This window comes from Diadema setosum, chromosome 20, assembly GCF_964275005.1.
Source record: "Diadema setosum chromosome 20, eeDiaSeto1, whole genome shotgun sequence".
Classification (NCBI taxonomy): domain Eukaryota; kingdom Metazoa; phylum Echinodermata; class Echinoidea; order Diadematoida; family Diadematidae; genus Diadema; species Diadema setosum.
In genome coordinates this window covers 23,613,905-23,635,412 of record NC_092704.1, presented here as the reverse complement: position 1 = coordinate 23,635,412, position 21,508 = coordinate 23,613,905, and the positions used below count along the sequence as shown (strand labels likewise).

General features: G+C 38.2%; 2 protein-coding genes across 2 annotated transcripts in view; one reads left to right on the top strand and one right to left on the bottom strand.

The window, feature by feature from the left end:
- Nucleotides 1-4,743, top strand: part of LOC140243328 (homologous-pairing protein 2 homolog) — a 64,165-nt gene extending 59,422 nt beyond the window's left edge. Inside the window, exons 6-8 of the mRNA XM_072323003.1 lie at nt 1,032-1,160; nt 2,186-2,245; nt 2,992-4,743. Coding sequence (XP_072179104.1) covers nt 1,032-1,160; nt 2,186-2,245; nt 2,992-3,045 — 243 coding nt within the window. The 3' untranslated portion in view covers nt 3,046-4,743. The remainder of the gene's footprint in view (nt 1-1,031; nt 1,161-2,185; nt 2,246-2,991) is intronic.
- A 14,131-nt stretch (nt 4,744-18,874) lies between these two features.
- LOC140243324 (phosphatidylinositol 5-phosphate 4-kinase type-2 alpha-like) overlaps nt 18,875-21,508 on the bottom strand; it is a 51,932-nt gene continuing 49,298 nt past the window's right edge. Inside the window, exons 8-9 of the mRNA XM_072322997.1 lie at nt 20,354-20,457; nt 18,875-19,012 (exon numbers count right to left, since the gene is read on the bottom strand). Coding sequence (XP_072179098.1) covers nt 18,932-19,012; nt 20,354-20,457 — 185 coding nt within the window. The 3' untranslated portion in view covers nt 18,875-18,931. The remainder of the gene's footprint in view (nt 19,013-20,353; nt 20,458-21,508) is intronic.

The window sequence follows — 21,508 nt, the reverse complement described above, 5'->3', positions numbered from 1 at the left end:
TTAATTCGGGGGGGGGGGGGGGGGGGGGAGGTGGAGGGGAAGGAAAAAATGAAATCTAAAAAAGAGAGCAGTCCATGAAGTAACAGCATGTATTAATTTCCTCTCTCCAAAGACAGGAGATAGTGTGATAACGGAGTTGGAGAATAAAGAAGAGCAGGGACATTGGGGAGAAAAGCTTCCTGTTTTCAAGGGGGTGGATTGGGAATCAAGTTATTGCTCAAAAAGAAAGAAGGGGCCAAAGAAAAGAAAGAAGGTCGCCATGCGTCAGTTTTCCTCTCTAGTAAAGACCCCATCGATCATGCAGCAATGAGTGTAGCCCCTCTGAGGAAGTTTCAGCATCAAAAAGGGAAAAGATTTGCATGAGATCACAGTTTGGAGTTGATTTCCACAAATTGGAAGTTGCCAGTGGCACCGTTTTAAAGTTAACCATAACGATACTATTAAATCATCTTCCTATTGTATGAAGCACAAGGCATTGTCAGTCAGGTCCATGGTGCTCAAAAAAGAAAGAAAAAAAAAAAAAGAGGGAACTACAACTACAGTACTGTGTACACCAGATATCTAGTAAGTCTAATTTTTTGTGAATCGAGATGTCAAGACAATTTCTTGAGTGGTTGAATTGACGATTATGGAGTAAAGTAATGACTGGAAAGCTGTATGAGTGCATGTCACATTCATGTCGGGATCACAGTAAATATTTTCACATGTTAAATTGTAGTAGCAGTCGTAGTAGTAGTAGTAGTAGTAATAGCAGAAGCAGTAGAAGTAGTAGTAATAATTATAGTAAAATTGTAGTAGTAGTAGTAGTATCAGCAACAGGCGTAAGGAGTAGAATAAATGGAATAAATTAATGTCCTTCAAGAACCTTAAAGAGATTTTGAAATTGAAATTATTAAGTGTAACAGAACATTTTCCAGCACTTCGGACATCCCAATATTCTTGTCTAAATCTGGTCAACATGTAGGATAAAGCATACACAAATAGTCTGGTTTTTATTCCTTTCATTCCTGCTTTTTCATTTTTCTCACAAGTGTGACAAGAAACAAAGTCGGGTAGACAAACTCAAGTCGGCTGGTAACCACGTCAGTCTGCAAGAGAAGAAAGCAATCTACAGCAGCCATGAGACGAGTCTGAAAGCATGGAGGAAGCGAAAGAGGATGGTCAGTTCTGACACGGGGGAAAAAAATCCATGTTTTCACAAAATCAAATCCACAAATTTAAGGATGAAGTATAGCACACCAAAGTATTAACTTTGACACCACATCTCATCAAAATTCAATGCCACGTTTTATATCCTCCTGATCATAATGAAACACAAATTTTGAGTAAAAATACTGTTTGTTTTTTTCTTACCAACCTTCTCTTAATAGTGTATGACAGGCACTAACCTTATACACCCCAAGCAAGATGTCTTTAACATAAAAAATAATAGTAATAATAATAAGAAAAGATGAGAAAGGCACAGAAAACTTATATCTACTGTGGATGGATGTTTATTTTTGACTGCCTGGCTAAAACTCCACAAAAAGTAGGCCCACATGAGAAGTGGATACACTCACTGATTTGAGGCATCATCACATGAGGGCGGTATTTCAGTCCTCGGCCAAATTTTCTTTCTTCATGGCAGAAGGTAATCTACATGTAGCAGAATAGACAGCAGTTTACCGGACTATGTTTGGTTTGAAAAGCAAAGTAAACAAAGAAGCAAGGACTGGCTTTCTTATAAGCACTGAGAAACAATTTGTCGTCTGAGATTGGGTGAGAATTTCCCCATTCCGCAAGTGAGCCTTTCATTTGAGCAAGACTTTTACTTCAATTATACAATGCACATCAGGGCCCTATTTTATATATAAAAAAAAAAAGTTGATGGTAGCAACTCTTTCTGGAATGGCAACTGTCATGGTAACAAGAATGCAGCTTCCTGATTGGCTGTTGCTATGGGAAGTTGCCATTCCAGCAAGAGTTGCTGTCGTAACATCTTTTATGAAATGGGGCCCAGGATTTGTTCCAGCCAATACTTCCCAAAGTAGGGCTAATGATCTACATGTAACAGATAAATTGGTGTAATTTTTCCAGTATTTAATAGCGTTTTCCAGGCGCGAGTGAATTTGAAGTCTCAAAATCGGGTTAGATCTGACAGATTAAATAATTCTTATCTTTTCTGTTTTCCTTTCTTCTTCTGCAGGCTATGGATATTCTTGATGCAATACTGGAGGGCTACCCAAAAACCAAGAAGGAGTTATTTGTGAGTAGAACTTGATTTTTGACTCAGAGCTTATTTGAATATTGATCCAAATTCCTCAAAATGAAAATCAGCAGAGATATTCTGTGTTTTTGTTGTTTCCTTTCAAGGGGAATTCACCCCGAATAAACAGCCATCTCCACAGAAGTCAACTGTGCATATGTTGAATATTTGGCTATGTCGATGAAAATAAAAATTCCCATATTTGCTTTGATTTCATAGCCTTGTACATATGTATTCCTCTGTACATGCACATGTCACACAGAAGTTGAATAATTTTCCTCTGTCTTGTCAAGATCAATTTGATTATGAGGAGTTGACTGTATACTGTAAAACCAGAAACTTTTGTGTGCATATAGTTTTCACAGATTTTATGAGGAGCCAATGAAGGTACAGGAAAGTAAAATACACACAAAAGTTGTTTGCAACACAATGCATTGAATGCCGAAGGCAACTCCTGAATGTTTCATACCGTAAAGCCGTCGGCTCCACTTTACAAAAGTTTTGAGGCGCAAATGTTTTTTGGTTTTACAGTGTATACAGATGTATGTAGATTCAGTGAATGCAAAAATATTAGAACAATATTATCAGTGAAGTTTGAGGAAAGCCAGGTGATCATTTCAAAAGTTATAGATTTTTATGGGAAGTTTTCGTCGAATCTGTGTGCTATTGTGTTCCAATGCATACCACTTCTTGTGCTCACCCTTTGTAAACTGTACCTAATCCTCTCTGCACTTTGATCCTTCCAGGAGGACATTGGAGTAGAGACTGACGAGGACTGTAATGTGACAATTCCACGGTAATGAACTGTAGAGGGCGCTCGCGGACACAATGCTTCCCCCAGTGACATGGCACCATCCCAAGTTGTGACCCATGTCACCTTGCCATGAGTTCCCAAGTAATGGCTCTGAATGGAGAGGTTTCAGTGGAGTGGGATATTTTCTCAACAAACTTTTGGACAGTCTTAGTGCCAGTATATGCCGCTATTTTTTGGTGTTGTTGCAGTCCTGATGTAATGTGTGCCAACTTGTCACAAGACAATTTTAAATCAGTTTCAGGTGGGAATGTGGTGGATCCAATGCAACTCTTAAGTGTGATACTCGTAGGCACTGGGTTACTTCTCACTCGAGAGCTCAGACCCTATACGCAGCATGATTAAATTTCATGTTTAATGATTTTTATTGGTCATATACCGGCTTTACTTTTCTGAGCAAGAAAGAGAATAGCAGTGGACTCTCCATATGACGAAGTCCTCGGGACCGGCAGTTTTCTTTCGTTATATCGAAATTTTGTTATAACCAGACAAGTAAACAATAGAAATACATAAAGTGGATAATGTCGCGGCCTGAATTTTTACTTCATTGTAACTGGATATCCATTTTAACCGTGTTTGTTATAACGGGAGTGCACTGTTAGTAACATCTAGAAGACATTGCTGATACTGTGCTTAATGTTATCATTCAAGTTGAAGACTGATCAAAATAGCACATGACTTGTGTTTCACCTTGATGAATTTGGAGGAAAGATGTAGACTGTATGGTGTTTCAATTGTGCATGGGGGGTCCTGATATGAGCAATGCCTGTAATACTCTTGCTAATTGTATTCATGAGAGTGGGGAAACCCTTCGGAGACTCTTGTAATGATTCTTCTCATCGGTCAAGATGAGAAATGTTACCCCATATGAAAGGACCCCTGGCAAGTTGAATGAGAAAGGAGCATTTTCCAGTAAATAAACCCAAATTTTGCCATTAGCAAGACAAAACATCCACCTTTGGCCCTTTCCTTTAACCCTAAAGGAGGAGGGGGGGGGGGGGGGTGGATTCCGCCCACCCCCCCGAAATCTCGGCCATCAGTGGTGCGATCGCCACGCCATAATCTACAAGATTGTGTCATAAGATTTTCTGAAACAATCAATTTCTAATTTTAATTAATTAATTATGCAAATGAAGCTCAAGATCATAGTTTAGCCTAATTAAAAGCATTGAGAGTCTAATTTTTGATCTGTAACTCTGTTTTAGCATATTCAACAATTTATTGTACATTACAAAAACTTCCAAAACTCATTTCAATTCTTATGTATTTTATTGTTTTCAGAATTTCTTATGTATTTCTATGTTTTTCAACTTTTGTTTTTTTTCTTTGTTTTTTCATTGGAAATTGTCACTGACCACTTTTCTACCATAATTAGCAGAAAATTAATCAATGAAAGTGATTAATTGTAAAAATAATCAAGTTTTTATGACTTTCATGACAGAGCACCGTTTTCCACAGGAAATGTACACAAAATCACAAAGTTGTGCCCGCTTTGGGGCGACATTCCGTTACAAAAATGGGCTTGGCTTCGCAAAAGTATGCGCGGATGTTGCAAATTTGGTCTCAAAAGTTGCGCGAGACTTGAACAAACAAGGTCAAGAAGCCTCACGACGAGGCCATCTCGCGTTACAGAATTATAGCGCGAAACGTCGAGGGGGGGGGGGCGGATTCCGCTTCCCCCCCCCCCCAGCCCTTGGTTAACCCATTGAGGACAGGCTGATTTTGCTACAACACACATTTCCCATAGACACTTACCCAAGTATACTAGGGATTCCTCCTCAATGGGTTAAAAAGAAAGAGCAATGTCTTGAATACCAGTTGTTCCTCGCCATATTGATTAATTACCTCATTGTGACATCATCAGCATGGGGCTTGATGATGCTATCATACTTTTTTTTTTCTTCTTCTTTTTTTGGAAAGCCGTGAAACAATATTCTTCTCTTGTCTGGAAAAATTATCTAGTATTTGGAAAATAGGGTGAAAATTTGATATCCTGAATCTGTCTCGAGAAGACTCGTGGAGACATGGTCCTTTTTCAGGAAAAACATGAATTAGTGACTTTTCAGACTCCCGACACACAGGAAGTGCTGAACACATGAAGTCATGGTTTTGTGATCATGACAGCTATTTTGGGGTAAACCTCAGGATGTTGGGCTGCTCAACATTGTAATTAGCACTTCACTGGGTTTACCCTCCCCCCCCCCCCCCCCCCCCCGACTGTTTCATTCAGAATGAAGTTTTTCCAATAATGCTTACTTCTCTGTAACAGTTGTTTGATGGCAGACTACAAAGGTAGTAGCTCCACACAAGGTCAGCATCTAGCTGTTATCTATATTCATTTCATACTGATGCTTATACAGATTTTCTTCTGTTAATGTGTTCTTTTTTTTGTCATGAAATATGGTCAGTATTATGTTGTTGTTCACAAAATTTTTCACAGTTCACAGTCATTTTCATTCTTGATACATGAGGCTAGATGAAATAGGTATAAAAAGGATCAGGTATTCAACCCTGCCGTGTGACCTTTGAAGAACGCATGTACATGTACCACATGCGAAGAGATTTTCATAAGAAAAATGAAGAAGTAAAACACATTTCCAAGGCCTTCCTTGTTCTCTTTGTCATTTGTATCAATTTACAAATTACATGTATTCTTTCATTCTTTCTCAGTAAAAATGATCCATTTACTTAATGTAATAACAACGTAAATAACTACTCATAGGTTTAATTGGTATACATGTATGACTTCATGCTTACATGTACGTTTTTCTTTTGTAATGCATACGGTTGAAAATAATGAGGTAGTACCAGTGGTCCAAGGGACCTTGTTATGAAGGGGTTTCACTGTACTTCAAGTTACCATAATGGTAATGTGAATGTCTCAAGGTACTTTTAGCATCACATTGCTTGTCATGTTTAAGTCTATTAAACCTCCTTGCAAAATGTATGTTTGTATGTATAGCTGTACATTGAATAAAAACCTATTGAGTATATTATGCTTCCAGTTGAATATTCTATATTTGTGTGTAACATAACTTACTTGGCTATAAATGATATTGATATGGGTGTCTTCTAGGTGGATTCACATAGTACTATATATATATATATATATATATATATATATATATATATATATATATATATATATATATATATATATATATATATATACATATTCATATATTGTCGCTGGGGTAACAAGACCTTGTATCTACAATTTTGGTGAAAATGACTTTTTTGGATTAATGGTCAAATACTGTTCTGTCCAAATCCTAGATGTCTTACCCCCAAAATGAGGCCACCATGGCATGTCAAATGGATTTGATACATTGGATACAGTGCTTTGGCTGCCATGTTTTTTTGCTCTCCTTAGTGAACATTTGACATTTTGTAGATACAAGGTCTTGTCGCCCCAACGACGACATATATATATATATATATATATATATATATATATATATATAGAGAGAGAGAGAGAGAGAGAGAGAGAGAGAGAGAGAGAGAATTATATATATAAATGATTGTATATACAATTAATCTTTAGGTATATACAAAATATATATCACGGCTCGACACTAATACTTTTCTCTGGTGGCCTGTACGAGCCACTATCATCTTTGAATTTGAAATTTTTGTGGCCTGAAAAAGAAATGTAGTGGCCCCCAATAAAAGGAAACATAACACTTCATCTTGAATTGAGCCGCCCAATCGGGCTACCAAGAGATATAAACCTCAGGTGCAGGTTTCTTCACTTTGTCTCCCTCTACAAATTAAATTTGTTAAGATCGCAACTGCTGATCTGTAAATTAAGAAATTTGTTAATTTACAGATCAGCAGTTGCGATCTTAACAAATTTAATTTGTAGAGGGAGACAAAGTGAAGAAACCCGCACCTGAACCTTCACCCCTCTGAATAATATCTTTCTTTCAGATATAAACCTTTTTGGAAATTAAGCAGCCTGAAATTAATTTTTAGTGGCCCCAGGTCACCGCTGTTGAGCCCTTTATAATTATAGAGAGAGAGATAGAGGTACATATCACACACACCCACCACCTCAGACTTCACCCCTCTCTGAAAAGACATCAAACATAGATGCAGGAAGTCACAACAGTATATCAGAAATTTGAATTGCACCGTAATCTTTAATATTCGAAATGCGGCCATCCGTCTTCCTTCGACAGATGAGCTAAACATGACATTCAAAAATCTGACATGGTGATATTTCATAGACATAGACAAAAAGAAAAAAATTAGAATAATCCATAATTATCATCATACATTTTCTCTAAAGACAAATCTGTTTTGTTTATGTGTGTGTGTGTGTTCCATATTGTATTGGTGTTGTACATACATACACAAAGATGAGAGTGTGTCTGTACAGAATCTATACAGTCTTCTTTTCAAAAAGGTGTAACATGTACATCATACTTCAGAATAGTTCAAGCATTATACAGCGTGCAACATGACCCAACAGTAATAGCATTCTACTTTATCTCCTCACTTGTCAAGAATGACTCTTCATTTCATTCTTCACATCAATTGTTTGTTTTTCATTCGCTATTTCATTTATGTAAGAGCGCCATGAGCATCATCATTGATGGACTTTCAGCGCTTTATAAGAGGCCACTATTATTATTATTATTATCACATCCCATTTCTCCTTGTTTTTATTTGTTTGTTTTTAGTGATCAATGTAGCACTGTCATTGTTCATTATGGAAAATCTTTCAATATATGACCATAGAGGGCAGTAGAGCCCCTTTTCTCTTCTAATAGTCCACAGGGCACTCTAGCGGAAACTGTGATGTCATCACTATAGTATGTACCTCAGTTTACACCTCTATTCTTCTGAAGACAACATAACATTTTCATTCACACGCACAACTATATCTTGCAAAAAAGTGTACATACAAAAACATTTACATCTTGGCTGGCTTTTGCCTAGTAGTATGGGATTTACAATCACTTCTTTTTTTTTTTTAGCTTTTCTCTTTGCATATGGTGACACAAAATTTCTTTAGAAAAACATACTGAGATATATATATATACATATATATCATTTACAAGTGCACATACTGTGCTTGAGTTTGATAATGTTAAAACAAGCAAACAGTGCACACAACATACAGTAACTGCTAGACACACCTATACAAAACAAAAAATATATATTAATGTATGAGAGTGAACAACACATTGTGGAAAGTGACAAACATAATTGGGTGACTGATTTGTGTACGAGAGCATACATGCACATTGGGTACTGTCTTCACCCATCCTCAATGTCATGATTACAGTTTGAAATTACAATTATGCTCTTTTGATGTACACACTACGGGGGAAAGAGTGAACTGTTGAATCATACATGTAGATTACCCTCCCCCCCCCCCCCCCCCCGATAAAGCATTAAACTCCGCCCTTAACCCTTTGAACCCGAAAGGCCGGAAAACCGGCCGCGCGCAGAACGTGCAAATACCCTAAAGGCCGGTATACCGGCCAGAAATCATGTGACTTTGATAGCTTGAGTTTTAACTGTCAGGTGACCCCCTAAATAGGACGCCATCTCACTACAACGATGCGGAGAGATTCTTCGGTCTATACTTTCGTTGATTACGGTTTGGATTTGCAAGTTTTGAGCTATAAAAATGGCAAAAAGATGCTATTCTGCAGAGGAGGCTCGTGCGATAATCCTAGGTGAATCATCTGGTGATTATGAGGAAGCTATTGACAAGTCATATTATAGTCAAAGCAGTGATTTTGAAGATGAAACGGACACAGATAATGAGCTAGATGCTGCACAAGGTGATGTACAATCTCAGCCGGGTACCAGCGGGGGGAAATAGTAGTTGGGATGCCGTTAGAGCTGGAGCTGGAGGTGATCATGTTGGTGATCGTCGAAGTCAAGGGGGCGTGGCACAGTCAGGGAGTGAGGTTATTGCTTTTATAGCTAACATTACTAATGTTGATTATCATTATGATTACAATCATTATTGTCAAACTGAGCTATTATTGCAGCTCAAATAAAATTGGAGTAATTATAACCACACTTCACAGACCTGTGGTTATTTGCTGTTTTTTTTTTTTTTTTTTTTTTTGTATGTATTACCAATGTATTCAGTCATTTAGCAAAATATGCTCAATATGTGCAAATAATGCAGGGTGAGGGTCACGACCATCTCAAATAATGCGGGGTTCAAAGGGTTAAAACAACAACAAAACTACATATTTTTTCCCCAAAATATTTTCCCCATCATCTAAAACTGAAAATTTATCCTGTTTTATGTATGGTGATGTAATGACGCTATCATTGGATCTTACATCATTTATGCGAACAGGCACCGCACAATTAACACACAAAACAACATCACCATGAAATCCAAAATGACACAATCTTGTGTAATCCTGCGTGAGGAGATAATTCTGTACACACCCATTTCAGTATGCTATGAACGTGCAATTGGAGACAGACACGCTAGGATCTAAATTCACAAAGGCAATTTATATTCAACCCACAGTTTAAATTCAATCCATGGACTGAAATAAGAGTGAAATGGGTATTCCCCTACTTATGTCCATTGTTGGATGTTTGTTGACATGGATGCAATCTTTCATGCATATTCATGTAGTCAAAATTTGCATAATCCATGGACTAAATTCAAACCACCTTTGTGAATTCACGCCCAAGGGGTTTGGTACTGCTCCCAATCTACATGAGCTCCTCTATAGATAAATGAGGCAAAGCACACACTAAGCATGTCATGTCATGTCAGCACTGAGACCAAGAATCATGTCACGCTGAAAGTCATAAAATCAAAAGCATTTGACACTAAAATGTGAAAGAGCCTCTTTGGCCTATACCCTGTTTTGTTGTTGTTTCATTCTGCCACTTTTTTTTTGTCTTGTCTTCCACGAACGTCACTCTACCTAACAAAATCTTCCCATATCATCATGTATCACTTCATTCAGCTGACCAAAGAAAAACAAATAAGTGAATAAATAAATAAGAAATGACAAAAAAAAAAGATGAATAAATTACTAAAAAAAAATATCTGGGATTACATTCTACATTTCATATCAGAAAGAGGAAGAGGAAAAAAAAAAATTGTGATTCTTTTTTTTTTTTTTGCTTTTTTTTTTTTTTTTGCTTTGATACCACCATATGGTTATGAATGATCTATGTGATGCTACATGAGGTTCCTCTTACTTGGTCACTATCTGTCCACCCTGCACTAATCTCAGTTTAAACTCCACCTGAGCACATCCTAATGCAATATTTGTGTCTTAGAATCGTGCACATGATAACTGTACATTCAAGTAGATCAGCGCTGTGATCGAAAACCCTTCCGTCAATATACTTATTATACTTTAGATACAGAAGACTGTATGACAAGTTGTGCCAAAAATTGGTTTCTTTTCCTTGTGAAAATTCACTATTGAAGACATTCATACAAAATGGATGGATAGGAGAACATTTTCAAAAAGTTCATTTTCATCACGATGATGAATGAGATGAAATCTACATACACCATTGTGACACCAGATATTCTACTTGCCAGAAATATACACAGTTATATTAAAAGTATTATAATGTTGACAGATCTATTCTAGTTGTATGGCAAGACATTGAGTGCGGAATACACAGAAAATGATTAACTTTAGCTACCACAGTTCGAGGGACAGGGGCAGCTTTGATGAACATTTGAGAGAAATAATCCTTCTCTCCACATGTACCTCCACCAGAAATTCCATTTCAAAATTTTACATATCTTGTCTTCTCGTTTGCAAAATGACATCCCCTTAAGCCTGCAGACCAGTCTAGTGCTATGTAATTTTTTTTTTTTTTTTTTTTTTTTTGTCCCCCTGTTTCACTTGCCTAAACATAGTTTTAGCAGGTCCATGGTAAAAAAAAAAATAAAATAATAATAAAAAAAAAAATCCTATGAAAGCCCCATGCTTTATTTGTGATTTGTTCCACAGACAAATCAAATATGACTCAAATTACTCAGAGTGTCAGGTTTTGTTTTGCTATTTTCCCCCATTGTGTGGAAAGCGATGGAGCCTGTGGTTTTTCTGTACATAAACACAGTTACTGTATCAATGACATCAGGATATTTTGTTGGGACATCTATTACCATTACTAATCAATGAATAATAATCACTACTCTAATTTGACTCTCTCCTTTAAAAAACAAAGGAAGGCAAATATATTTGCCAGTCAATGGCATGTTCTCACTTGTCAGACAGAAAATGCAAAATAAAAATAAAAAGACTACACTTAACACTTGACATGATGTCCTTTGGAAATTTCTATACATTGCCTATAAGCAGTGCATAACTTGGAATGAACATTACCAACATAGAATCAAACTTGAGAACAAAACTGAACATATCTGTACCAGGCATGCCTACGTGCACACCTATGCACATCTGAAACTTACAGCTGCTCTTGAGAGACAAATTGGCCAAAAGCGAAGTGCTGAAGCACAAAAATATCCACATGTTTTGTCATTTGCTTTATTGACATACACTCTGTGCATGAGTGGCATTTCCCCATCTAAATGTATTTCAGGTCCTATTGCCCACTTTTACAAGTTTCATATTAACCCGTTCCTTCCGCAATTCTCTGAGTGCCTTTAATGCCCCCAAACAAGATTCTTTTTGCCCGTCGACAGAGAGGCAGACAGGTTGGTAATCCACCTATGAAGGCAGTCAAGCAGTACATTGTATCCCCCTTTCCACGGTCAACTACATGTGCCAGTGAACAATGGAAATATCGATCGGGTGCGAGGTATGAATAGAGCGTGCGCTGATGAGCTCACAGAATCTTTTGTTCTACACAAAACCAGGCACCTTAATGGGGTGACTGGGGTCAGCAAACACAAAAATCTAAGTGATCTCAGCCTTGATCGCTATGTACATGTTCGTACAAGTTTACAGCAGAGCAAGCCAAAACTAAATCAGGAAAAAGGTAAATGATACTATGAAATACACATTTTTCAAACAGAAGGAGAACAAATGCTGACAGAATAAACTCTGGTCTTTTTATCACACCACTTTTCTGGGCATTTTAACGCAAAGAAACATGGATAGAGACCAAGAAAGCAGGCACTCTTGTCTTCATCTTGGGAACCTGGTATACCAGGTTCCCATAAGGAATGGGTTAAAGTACCTTGCAGTTAAGTCACTTGCACAAGCCCAAGGAAAAATTCTCTGGTGTTACATGTACACAATCTTAAAAACTCACAGATTTGAACCTTTTTTTTGACAGCCACAAGCTGTTTTTTTGTTTTTTCTGTTTTTCCCCTGTTTGGCCTTATTCATACAACTGAGAAATAAGACGGTAATGTCTAGGAGCTATGCAGATGACCACTCCAGCAGCATGCTTTGTTTCTTGTTAACCTCAGTGAATGTTTTCAGTCTACAGAACAATGCCAAAGAGGGCAGGCTGCTTCAATATCGATCAGCTTGTGTGTGTGTGGGGGGGGGGGGGGGGCTTTTTGCTTTGGGTAACGTTTACTGCAACAGTATTAAACAATGAAAATGAAAGTGGTTGAATTATGGGAAATTCCCATTATTAATACGGACAAGCATACACTTGTAAGTCACTGAGGCAAGTTTTTTCTCTCATCACTACAAAATCAACGACAGCACTCTTTTGTGATTACATCTGAGACGGTTCTGCAAACCATACGCACGTTACACGGTAAAAAGTGACACACCACGACAACAGACTTGATTGTCTACTTCAGGGATCTTAATCCACTCCTTTCAAGAAAGCCTAACCCACAAGGAGTCCAAAAGGTAATGAGAGGAAGGAGGGGGGGGGGGGGGGGAATGAGACAGCACATTTTGGTCCATTGTCTCCTACTCTGCCCTCCTTCCTTCCACATACAACAGAGTTGCCCTAAAACAATAATACACTCTCATATTTGATGCAAAGTGACAAACCCCAACGACGCAAGCATGCCCTCCATCACTTTGACTCCAAGAGGTGCCTTTTCTTTTACATCATATTAACAAATTAAATTACGCAACGTAAAACTTACACAAATCGACGACAAGCCAAGGACAAAAATGGGTCAAATGATAAATAGTGTACATGATTTTCAAATGTATGGTTACATAAAAAGATAACAAATAGGGTATGCTCTCATATACACACATTGATGTGCAAACAGTAAATTACGCTTACGTTTAGGTGGCTGAAACTAGAGAAATTCTCGTCAGGTTTTCATGTGGGCATAACACAGGTTTTCCTTTTCCCCACGTAGACTGATGCTGAAGTGATGTTATTAAATGGAGGGAGACATTTAGTCATGCAATGTTTTGTTACACGGACTGAGGTATCAGGTTTGGAAACAAACCGACATCATTTTACTGAAAGATGCTTCTAATCCTGGCTGAAATGAGTTCAAGTCCTTTGAGATGCAAGCCTTCCTGATATATTTCAAATGGCACTACTCTTGTGATTTTACAGACAGATTTCTGAAGTCAACACAACCGTCCTGTCATAGCGTCTCATTTGTTGTAGGAGTAATAATTTGCCTTTTACCCCCTCTCTGGAAATGCAAACCCTTTGTGCATCTGCTATGTACAACCTTGTACAATAACATCAAGATGACGTACAATGCAAACATCTGCCACAGGGAAATCTACAGGAAACTATGTCCTCTGACTGACTTGTTATGACTTGGTCCAGTTTTACTTTTACCAGGGCTACAGCACCGCTTCATGTGATCGACCCAAGAACCAGTGCACATCAGTTTCACGTCCTTCCCATTGCGAGTAACCTACCCCCCAAGGTTCATTTGATTCCATCCATCAGAAGTATGCGGCAGGATGACATGGTAACACACAATGTCTAGTTGCTGAAACTTCCAAAATCAATGTCCAGTAGCAACAACCTGCTCTACGAAGCCTTTAACATATATATATATATATACTATCCTCAACCCCCCCCCCTTCCATTTAATGAAGGAAAAAAGAATAAAAAAGAAGGCAAAGGAAATGTGTGGTGTGGTGTATCAGGCTTATTGGAAAGCTGATTACTGATATTTAACACTGGCTGGCAACTGGCAAAGTGTAATCTGGAGTTCATCCACCCAAATTGCAGCCATTCATACACTCTCTGAAACACCAGCTAGCTTTACATTATGGCATTTTGTTTCCGCTATATGCTTTGCTGGTCTGGTGTCATTATTTTCCCGTTGTTGAGTTTTTCTGTTGCTTTTTGTCCCCAATTTAAAAAAAAGAAAAAAAACTAGAAATGTCGCTACGGCGACTGATGCCTCCGCCATAATGCATGATTCTCCCAATAGGTGTATAGTACAATGTCTTGACAATGTGTGATGACAGTTTCACATAACTGGCAAAATATCGAAATAACAGGTTTGTCAGAAATATCTTGAATGTTCACTTTCCACGAACTGGGTTTGCTATAATTGTCTATTAAAGAGTGCAGGTACACATATTTGGGGAATTGACAATTTTTACTTGACTTCTGACCGACCTTATTATAAGTTTATGCATTGAGTATAGTTTTCAAGGTATGAAGAAAGAGTGTAATTACAGTACAAAATATTTTTTTTTTCATTTAAACCTGACCTTTGACTCTTAACCTTTGACCTTTGACCTTCTGGCTGGAAATTTCCAAGAGAATCTCCATCAAGTAATACATGTACATATATTAAACACTTTTAAAACTAATAATGCAATCATTGCATATACTAGTATGCATGTATGAGGGAAATACAGTAGTAACATTTTGAGGAGTTGACCTTGACCTTTGAACCCCTGACTATTGACCCATGACCCCTAAATTCCCTAGATAATCCCTGCCAGTCAGTACATGCATATGTACCATGCTCCATGAAGATACATTGAACCATTTGCGAGAAAAGTGATATTGCAACATTTTCACCTAACCTTTGACCTTTTGACCTTTGACCTTATGACATGAAACTCTCTCTGGAGAATCCTTACGCAGTAGTACATGTCTACACTAAGTTTCAAGAAAATAACTGCGGGCATTGCATAGATATGGGGGAAATAGCAACATTTTTAGCATTTGACCTTGACCTTTTGACCTTTGACCTCTTGTCAATGTCACTAGAATCTACTCAACTAATTGTCCCATCATACATCATCCTTGGACCAAGTTTGGTGAAAGCTGCTTCATCCAGTTTTGAGTTATCACATAAACAGATAAATTTTAGGATTTGACCTTGATCTTTGACCTTTGACCTCTGTCCGATTTCCCTGAAAAACTAATCAAGTAATTGTCCCATCATACATCATGCTCCAACAAAGTTTGGTGAAATTTGCTCCATACAGTCTTGAGTTATCGCGTAAACGGATACAATTTCATGATTTGACCTTGACCTTTGACCTTTGACCTTTAGCCGATTTCACCCAAAATCTTATCAAATCGTTGCCCCATCATACTTCATACTTGGACCAAGTTTGGTAAAATTCGAGTAAATATTACTCAAGTTATCGCGTAAACGAAAGCGGACGGACGTACGGACGTACAGACGTACGGACGTACGGACGTACGTACGGACGGACGGACAACCCGAAAACATAATGCCTCCGGCACCACTTCGTGGCGGAGGCATAAAAAAGAAAAGTCTGACAACTGTTATGGATGTGTGATTTGAACTGCAGCAATGGGCTATGCCCGGAGATAACGGTATGTGATGAAAGGAATACTGAGGAGCTACTGGGCACAGAAAATTCTACACAAAATGCAATTATTCTCTATATCTAGGTTCTTTTTTAATCATTTCTTCGCCTGGTAGTTTTGCTGAAACATCTTGCACTTGGTATGTGCATCAGACCCCTAAATTTACGTTCCTCTACATTCAAGTTAACTCGTACAATTTCTAGCTATCTTTGCAGATCTGAACAGGGGCAGAGCAGAGTGCTATCTCACATCTGATCCCTTCCCTACACTGGCCTCGACTTCAGTCCACGGCGGCACTGACATTCACCGACACTCTTCGCACTAAAAACTTGAACTGGAAGGACATGCAGCTGTCGATCACTGTCCAATTTAACGACACATTCAGTATAGCACCACAACAGCATCAGTACATATCTTTACAAGGTTAAGTATGCAGTATCAAATACATTTTGAAGGGTGCCACATCTCCAAATATTTTTCACCACATGCGCATGTATGGATATACACGCATTCGTATACATACGTACGTGTTGATACATACACATATGTAAATATATATTACAACTCTGTACAAAATGACACATGCGAATGGTGCAAGTTACTACTACACAAAAAAAAGCCTTTCCCAAGATATTAAAACTTATCACAAATTTTCATCGTTGTACAAAGTGCATAACTCAATGGAAAAAAGAAAGTTATGCTTACACAAATCTGCAAGCTAATGGAGTTGATATTTTTCATTTTCAGAAAAGAATGTTTAAACGATTAGCTAAGGTATCTCTTCTACGCATTATATGACACACTAACGTGCGCTGGGCTATCTCAGAGCAGAACATGTACAGTTGCATACACGCGGGTATTTGGTTCACTCTTCAGACAGGAAAACACAGAAAAAGGATGGAATTATCGGCTTTGTACATTAATGCCTACGACTCCCTGCATTCCGATAATACACACGGATTGTTTCGCCACGGGTTTCGCCTGTAATGATGACGGGGCAGCAAATATCTAGTGTACATTCCTGAATAGCCCCGTGCAATGTAGAGTTGCAACTGATTGCGAGTTTGTTCATTCACACATGAGCACCACCAATACCGCACTCGACATTGGGCAAAAGTCAACTTTTTATTGAAGGTACCTTGAACCCTTTCAAAAAGAGTCTTAGGTCTTGTGTATATAAAAGATTTAAATCATACACAGGGCAATCCAAACTGGTGCATTTTTTTTTTTAATCATTCATAGGAGGTGATTTCAGACGGGGTTCAGGCCATTTTGGCCTCGTTATGAACACCCCATACACTGAAAGCAACTTGTGACATTACACAGAGTCTATACCCAAAGGTTGATATTTCACGTGTGTTGTGAGATTTAGTACTGATGCCCTACCCTATGCTGTGTGTATTTGCAGCATGTAGGTGAATTTCATCCCAAATGGAAAGTAATTGACTTCCAAAAATAATTCAAAGGGGAAATCGGTGACCATGAAAACAAAAACAACAATTACATCAGATTTCGGGACATTTGAGCAGTATAAATTGAACTAGTGACCAGTATTTGGAAGAGGCTCTCGAAGGCATCAAAAAGCCTTGACTTCAGGGCTGCAGCATAGATAGGGTACGGGCTGTGATTGGCATCAACCTTTACAATCAATTGCAACTGTACGATGTACATTACGATGAAAATTCACCTGTCACTAATCATCACAGGAGCTACATCACTGGAATATTTAGATAATCTATCAAATTCTTCAAGCACAATCAATCTCTATTCTTTTTAATCATTATTTGGCGACAGTTAGACCGCTGGTAAAGAAGTGAGGACAGCAATGCTGCAATAATACTGTATACGCCAAATATTCAGCGAGTGTAATTTTTTTGCGAATCAGGACTTTCCAAACTTTCCCAAGTTGTTAGATTCGCGATTATGGAATGCAGTAACGAATGGAGAAAAATTTATGTGCATGTCGCATCCATGTTGAGATCAGAGATAATAATTTCACATGTTTTAAATTTGTGAATAGCTTTCAATTCGTGAAATTCACGAAAATAAATAACCCGCAAAATATACGGCATTCACAATATTCAATTTATGTCCTAACAGAGGGGACGTGCTACAAGTAAGATTAGTCCCTGCGTGCACATGCCTCCCAAGCAAATCTGGTCAAATTCTAACTTGAAAATCAAACCAGGAAGATGCATGTGACAAAGTACTCTGAAAAGAAATCTAGGTAAGTTTCAATGGCGTAATCACCACAGGCTACCCAAAAACTAAATAAATAAACAGACGAAAAGAAAAAGAGAAATGCTCGTAAGGGCATTAAACGGTGACTCCCATTTCCTAAAATGTGGCTCCGTTGTTACAGTCATGAAAAAGAAATAGAAGAAGGAACATTGTACTCTGGAATATTTTGCTTAGGGCCCCTGGAAGACGCCGTAAGAATTCAGAGAGAGGAAAAAAAAATGAAACTGCAGGAAGGTAGGCAGGAGGTATCAACGTTTCACTGTCAAACTAGAAGGTGAGAACAAAACTTTTTTTTACGCATGGTGCTCCGACACCACGTGACGGATGATGGAAGGGGCTTTCGAGAGAGCGGTCGCTGCCGCGTAAACGCACGACCATCTGTGATGATATCATCTACAAAACAAACTCCCAGCAGTGCTGCGAGAGGAGTTCTGAGCGTGCCTACCACACGACAATTATACACCCATACTTCACCAGGGGGGGGGGGGCATGTGAACGCAACTCAAACGTGAACATAGCTGACAGACATTTTTCTCTATACACGAGGGATAACATCCCATGACACATACAAAAATAGCCACAAACTGAAACATAGAAAAGAAACAAGGATCAGAGAAAGGGGAGGTGGAACGGCAAGGTCAAATGTCATCTCCCATCGCTCTTCTGGTGCACATATGAGCGCTCTCCGCCACAGCATTACATTCTTTCCTCAAAGGAGTTTAAGATTAACACATATCATATTATGTAAACCCGGATGTGAACGTAACTCCTTGCAAAGGGAGACATTCATGCTCTCTCTCTATCTTTCTCTCTCTCTCTCTCTCTCTCTTGCTCTCTCTCTCTTTCTCACTTGCTCCCCTTCCCTCTCTTGCGCTCTGTATACAACGGATATGAAAGCTCCTGACTTGTGTTTACATCCATCCAAAAGTTCTCCCCCCTGACAGGTGTGCTGATCATTCCATGACCTTTGAGATGAAGTCCAGGAATCTTTTGGCGTACTGCTCAGGTTTGACGGAAGAGATTTCAGCACCGGCCTGTCGGCAATCAGATAAAGGAGGTTGTGTAGATAAGAAGAAGGCACATAAAATCAGAAACAATTCAATTTGGTTACGAGGTAATCTAAAAGTGGATATTTTCGCGCAACTAATTTTTCGTGCTCGGCCGGGTAAGAAGAGTTTCACATGTTTTTAATTCTGTGGAATCAAGACATCAACTACTGGAACATATGTCAAGCAAAAATATTTGCATGCTTTTATTTTCGTGCTAGTTTCTGGTTGAGCGAAAATTTCAACACCGTGAAAATTTCCACTTTTACAGTAGTAGATTTCATTACATTTTCACAGTAGCACAGATGGACATACTGTTCCTAAAAATCATTGGTACAAAGGAAAATAAAACCATGTAATGTACATTTCACATTACACATCATTAGGTTGTAATACAGTAAACAGATAGAAACTTCACGTCAACTGCTATTCAAGCGTACCTGAAGAACAGATTAGCACAGATGAAAATGCGGCAAAGGACTGTCTTTTCTTTGCAAAAACTCAATGTGGCAAGTGACAGCAGCAACACTGGGGCATCATCTCACAGCTTTTTCAAGTATTCCTGGCTAAATCATCCCCATCCAAGTACAGCAGATAAAAATCCTAAATATCAAGTTCATATAACTTTGTCAAGTCTGCACAATGTTTACAAGAGTCCATTCTAAACTATCACTGTGCTACAGATAAAGAGGACTAAGACAAATGAAAGCTAGTATATTTCAGCGATGAAATAATTCTTGCATAATTCTAATATACGTTTACAGTCTGAAGGCGATTCTCCATGAACTAAATCTCACAATGCATATATGTTGATTCAATATGTTAAAGGGATGGTAAAGTATTGGTGGAGATGAGAACTGGGCTTTTAACTTTTTGCAAGATACCAAGAAAACACTTATGAAATAGTACAGAACATACCATTTTAAGAGGAATTCAAAGTTTATTTGATAAAAATCGGGTTTGGAATGACTGAAACATCCAAAAACAAAGTAAAACAAAGCGACCGTAATAAAGTGTGGGTCCCACACTTTATTAGAATTGCTCTTTTTGGATATCTCAGCCATTTCAAAACCAATTTTCATCAAATAAACGTTGAATTCCTCATGGAATTGCATGCTCTTTCATATTTCATATAAGATTTCTCATTATCTCACAAAAAAAATGTTAGAAACCTGAAATTAGGTCTCAACCAAAACTATACGATCCCTTTAAACAAAAGAATTTTGCTGTATTTTTATCAGTGGTGTCCAAAAATTACGCTGAGCCATGAAGCAATAGGGCAGCACTACTGACAAACAACAGGTTTGCAAGATTCTCACTGCTTCTTACCCCATGTTTGACGGTCTTTGCAGCTTGGGCAGCCTTCTTCTTGGCACCCCAGTGAGTCAGAATGTCGATTAGTGCCATGAAGTAGATCATCTTTCTGGGACACCCTGTATGTCGGACAGAGATGTTATGGTTAGCATTGCATTATATCAGTAATATCACGAAGAAGTTGGAATCATCTGTTTGGGACGGCCTGTCCAAAGCGAGACATCATAAAAGCATGGTGCCAAATGTTTAATGACAGCATGAAGTAGCGTAGCCAATCTTTTTGGAACATTGTGTATATAAAAAAAGGACATAATCCTGGTATATTAAGCCACCATGTCATTACCTATTACAGACCATAATATCTTAGATATCCTACCCTGCAAAACAACAGGAAGGATGAGAGTATACACAAATCCTACCCAAACTCTCTGTATAATATAATTTCATACTGCTGTTAAGCACAATGAAAAAGGAAAAGGAAAGAAAAAAAACCCACCAAAACAACAACTATTCAAGGCTTCTCTAAAAGGATAAATTTCTCAACTTCAAGTAATATAATCAGGAACATGCCATCTTTGTGACGGTAGCGTACAAAATCATGTTACTTCCTCCTTGTGAAATGAATACTATTTTCTTCACTCTGATTTCAAGTACCACTTAACACTTCCTTTTCCTCAGAAGAGTGATACTGCTTGTTCCTGTATGTTCCCATACATACATTTATAGGATAAGCATATCAATTCACACGCTACTGGTGGCCTAAAACTGTTTGATTTTACCGGTCGCACATATGCATTCAAATGAAAACACACTGCAAAACAGGAAAATATGAGGCCAGAAAGGTAGAGAAATATACCTTCATGTGAATGCTACACTTTGCAAATTTTTACAAGATCTTCAATTGGATCATTTGTTTAAATTCATAAAATTTTTCACAAGGTGTTTTCAGTTAGCAAGGTATTGATTACGCAGTACCCGCAGCATGCTGTAAGGATTAGAACCAACACTTGCTGTTGGGCGAAAGCTAGATGGTCTAGTGGAGATGACGCTTGTACGGAGATCAGGAGGTCGTAGGTTCGACTCCTGCTCGAGTACGTATGCCCATGATTTTTTATCATGGCTACAACTATTAAAAACACTGATCAATTCAGTGCTTATTTACGTTGATGT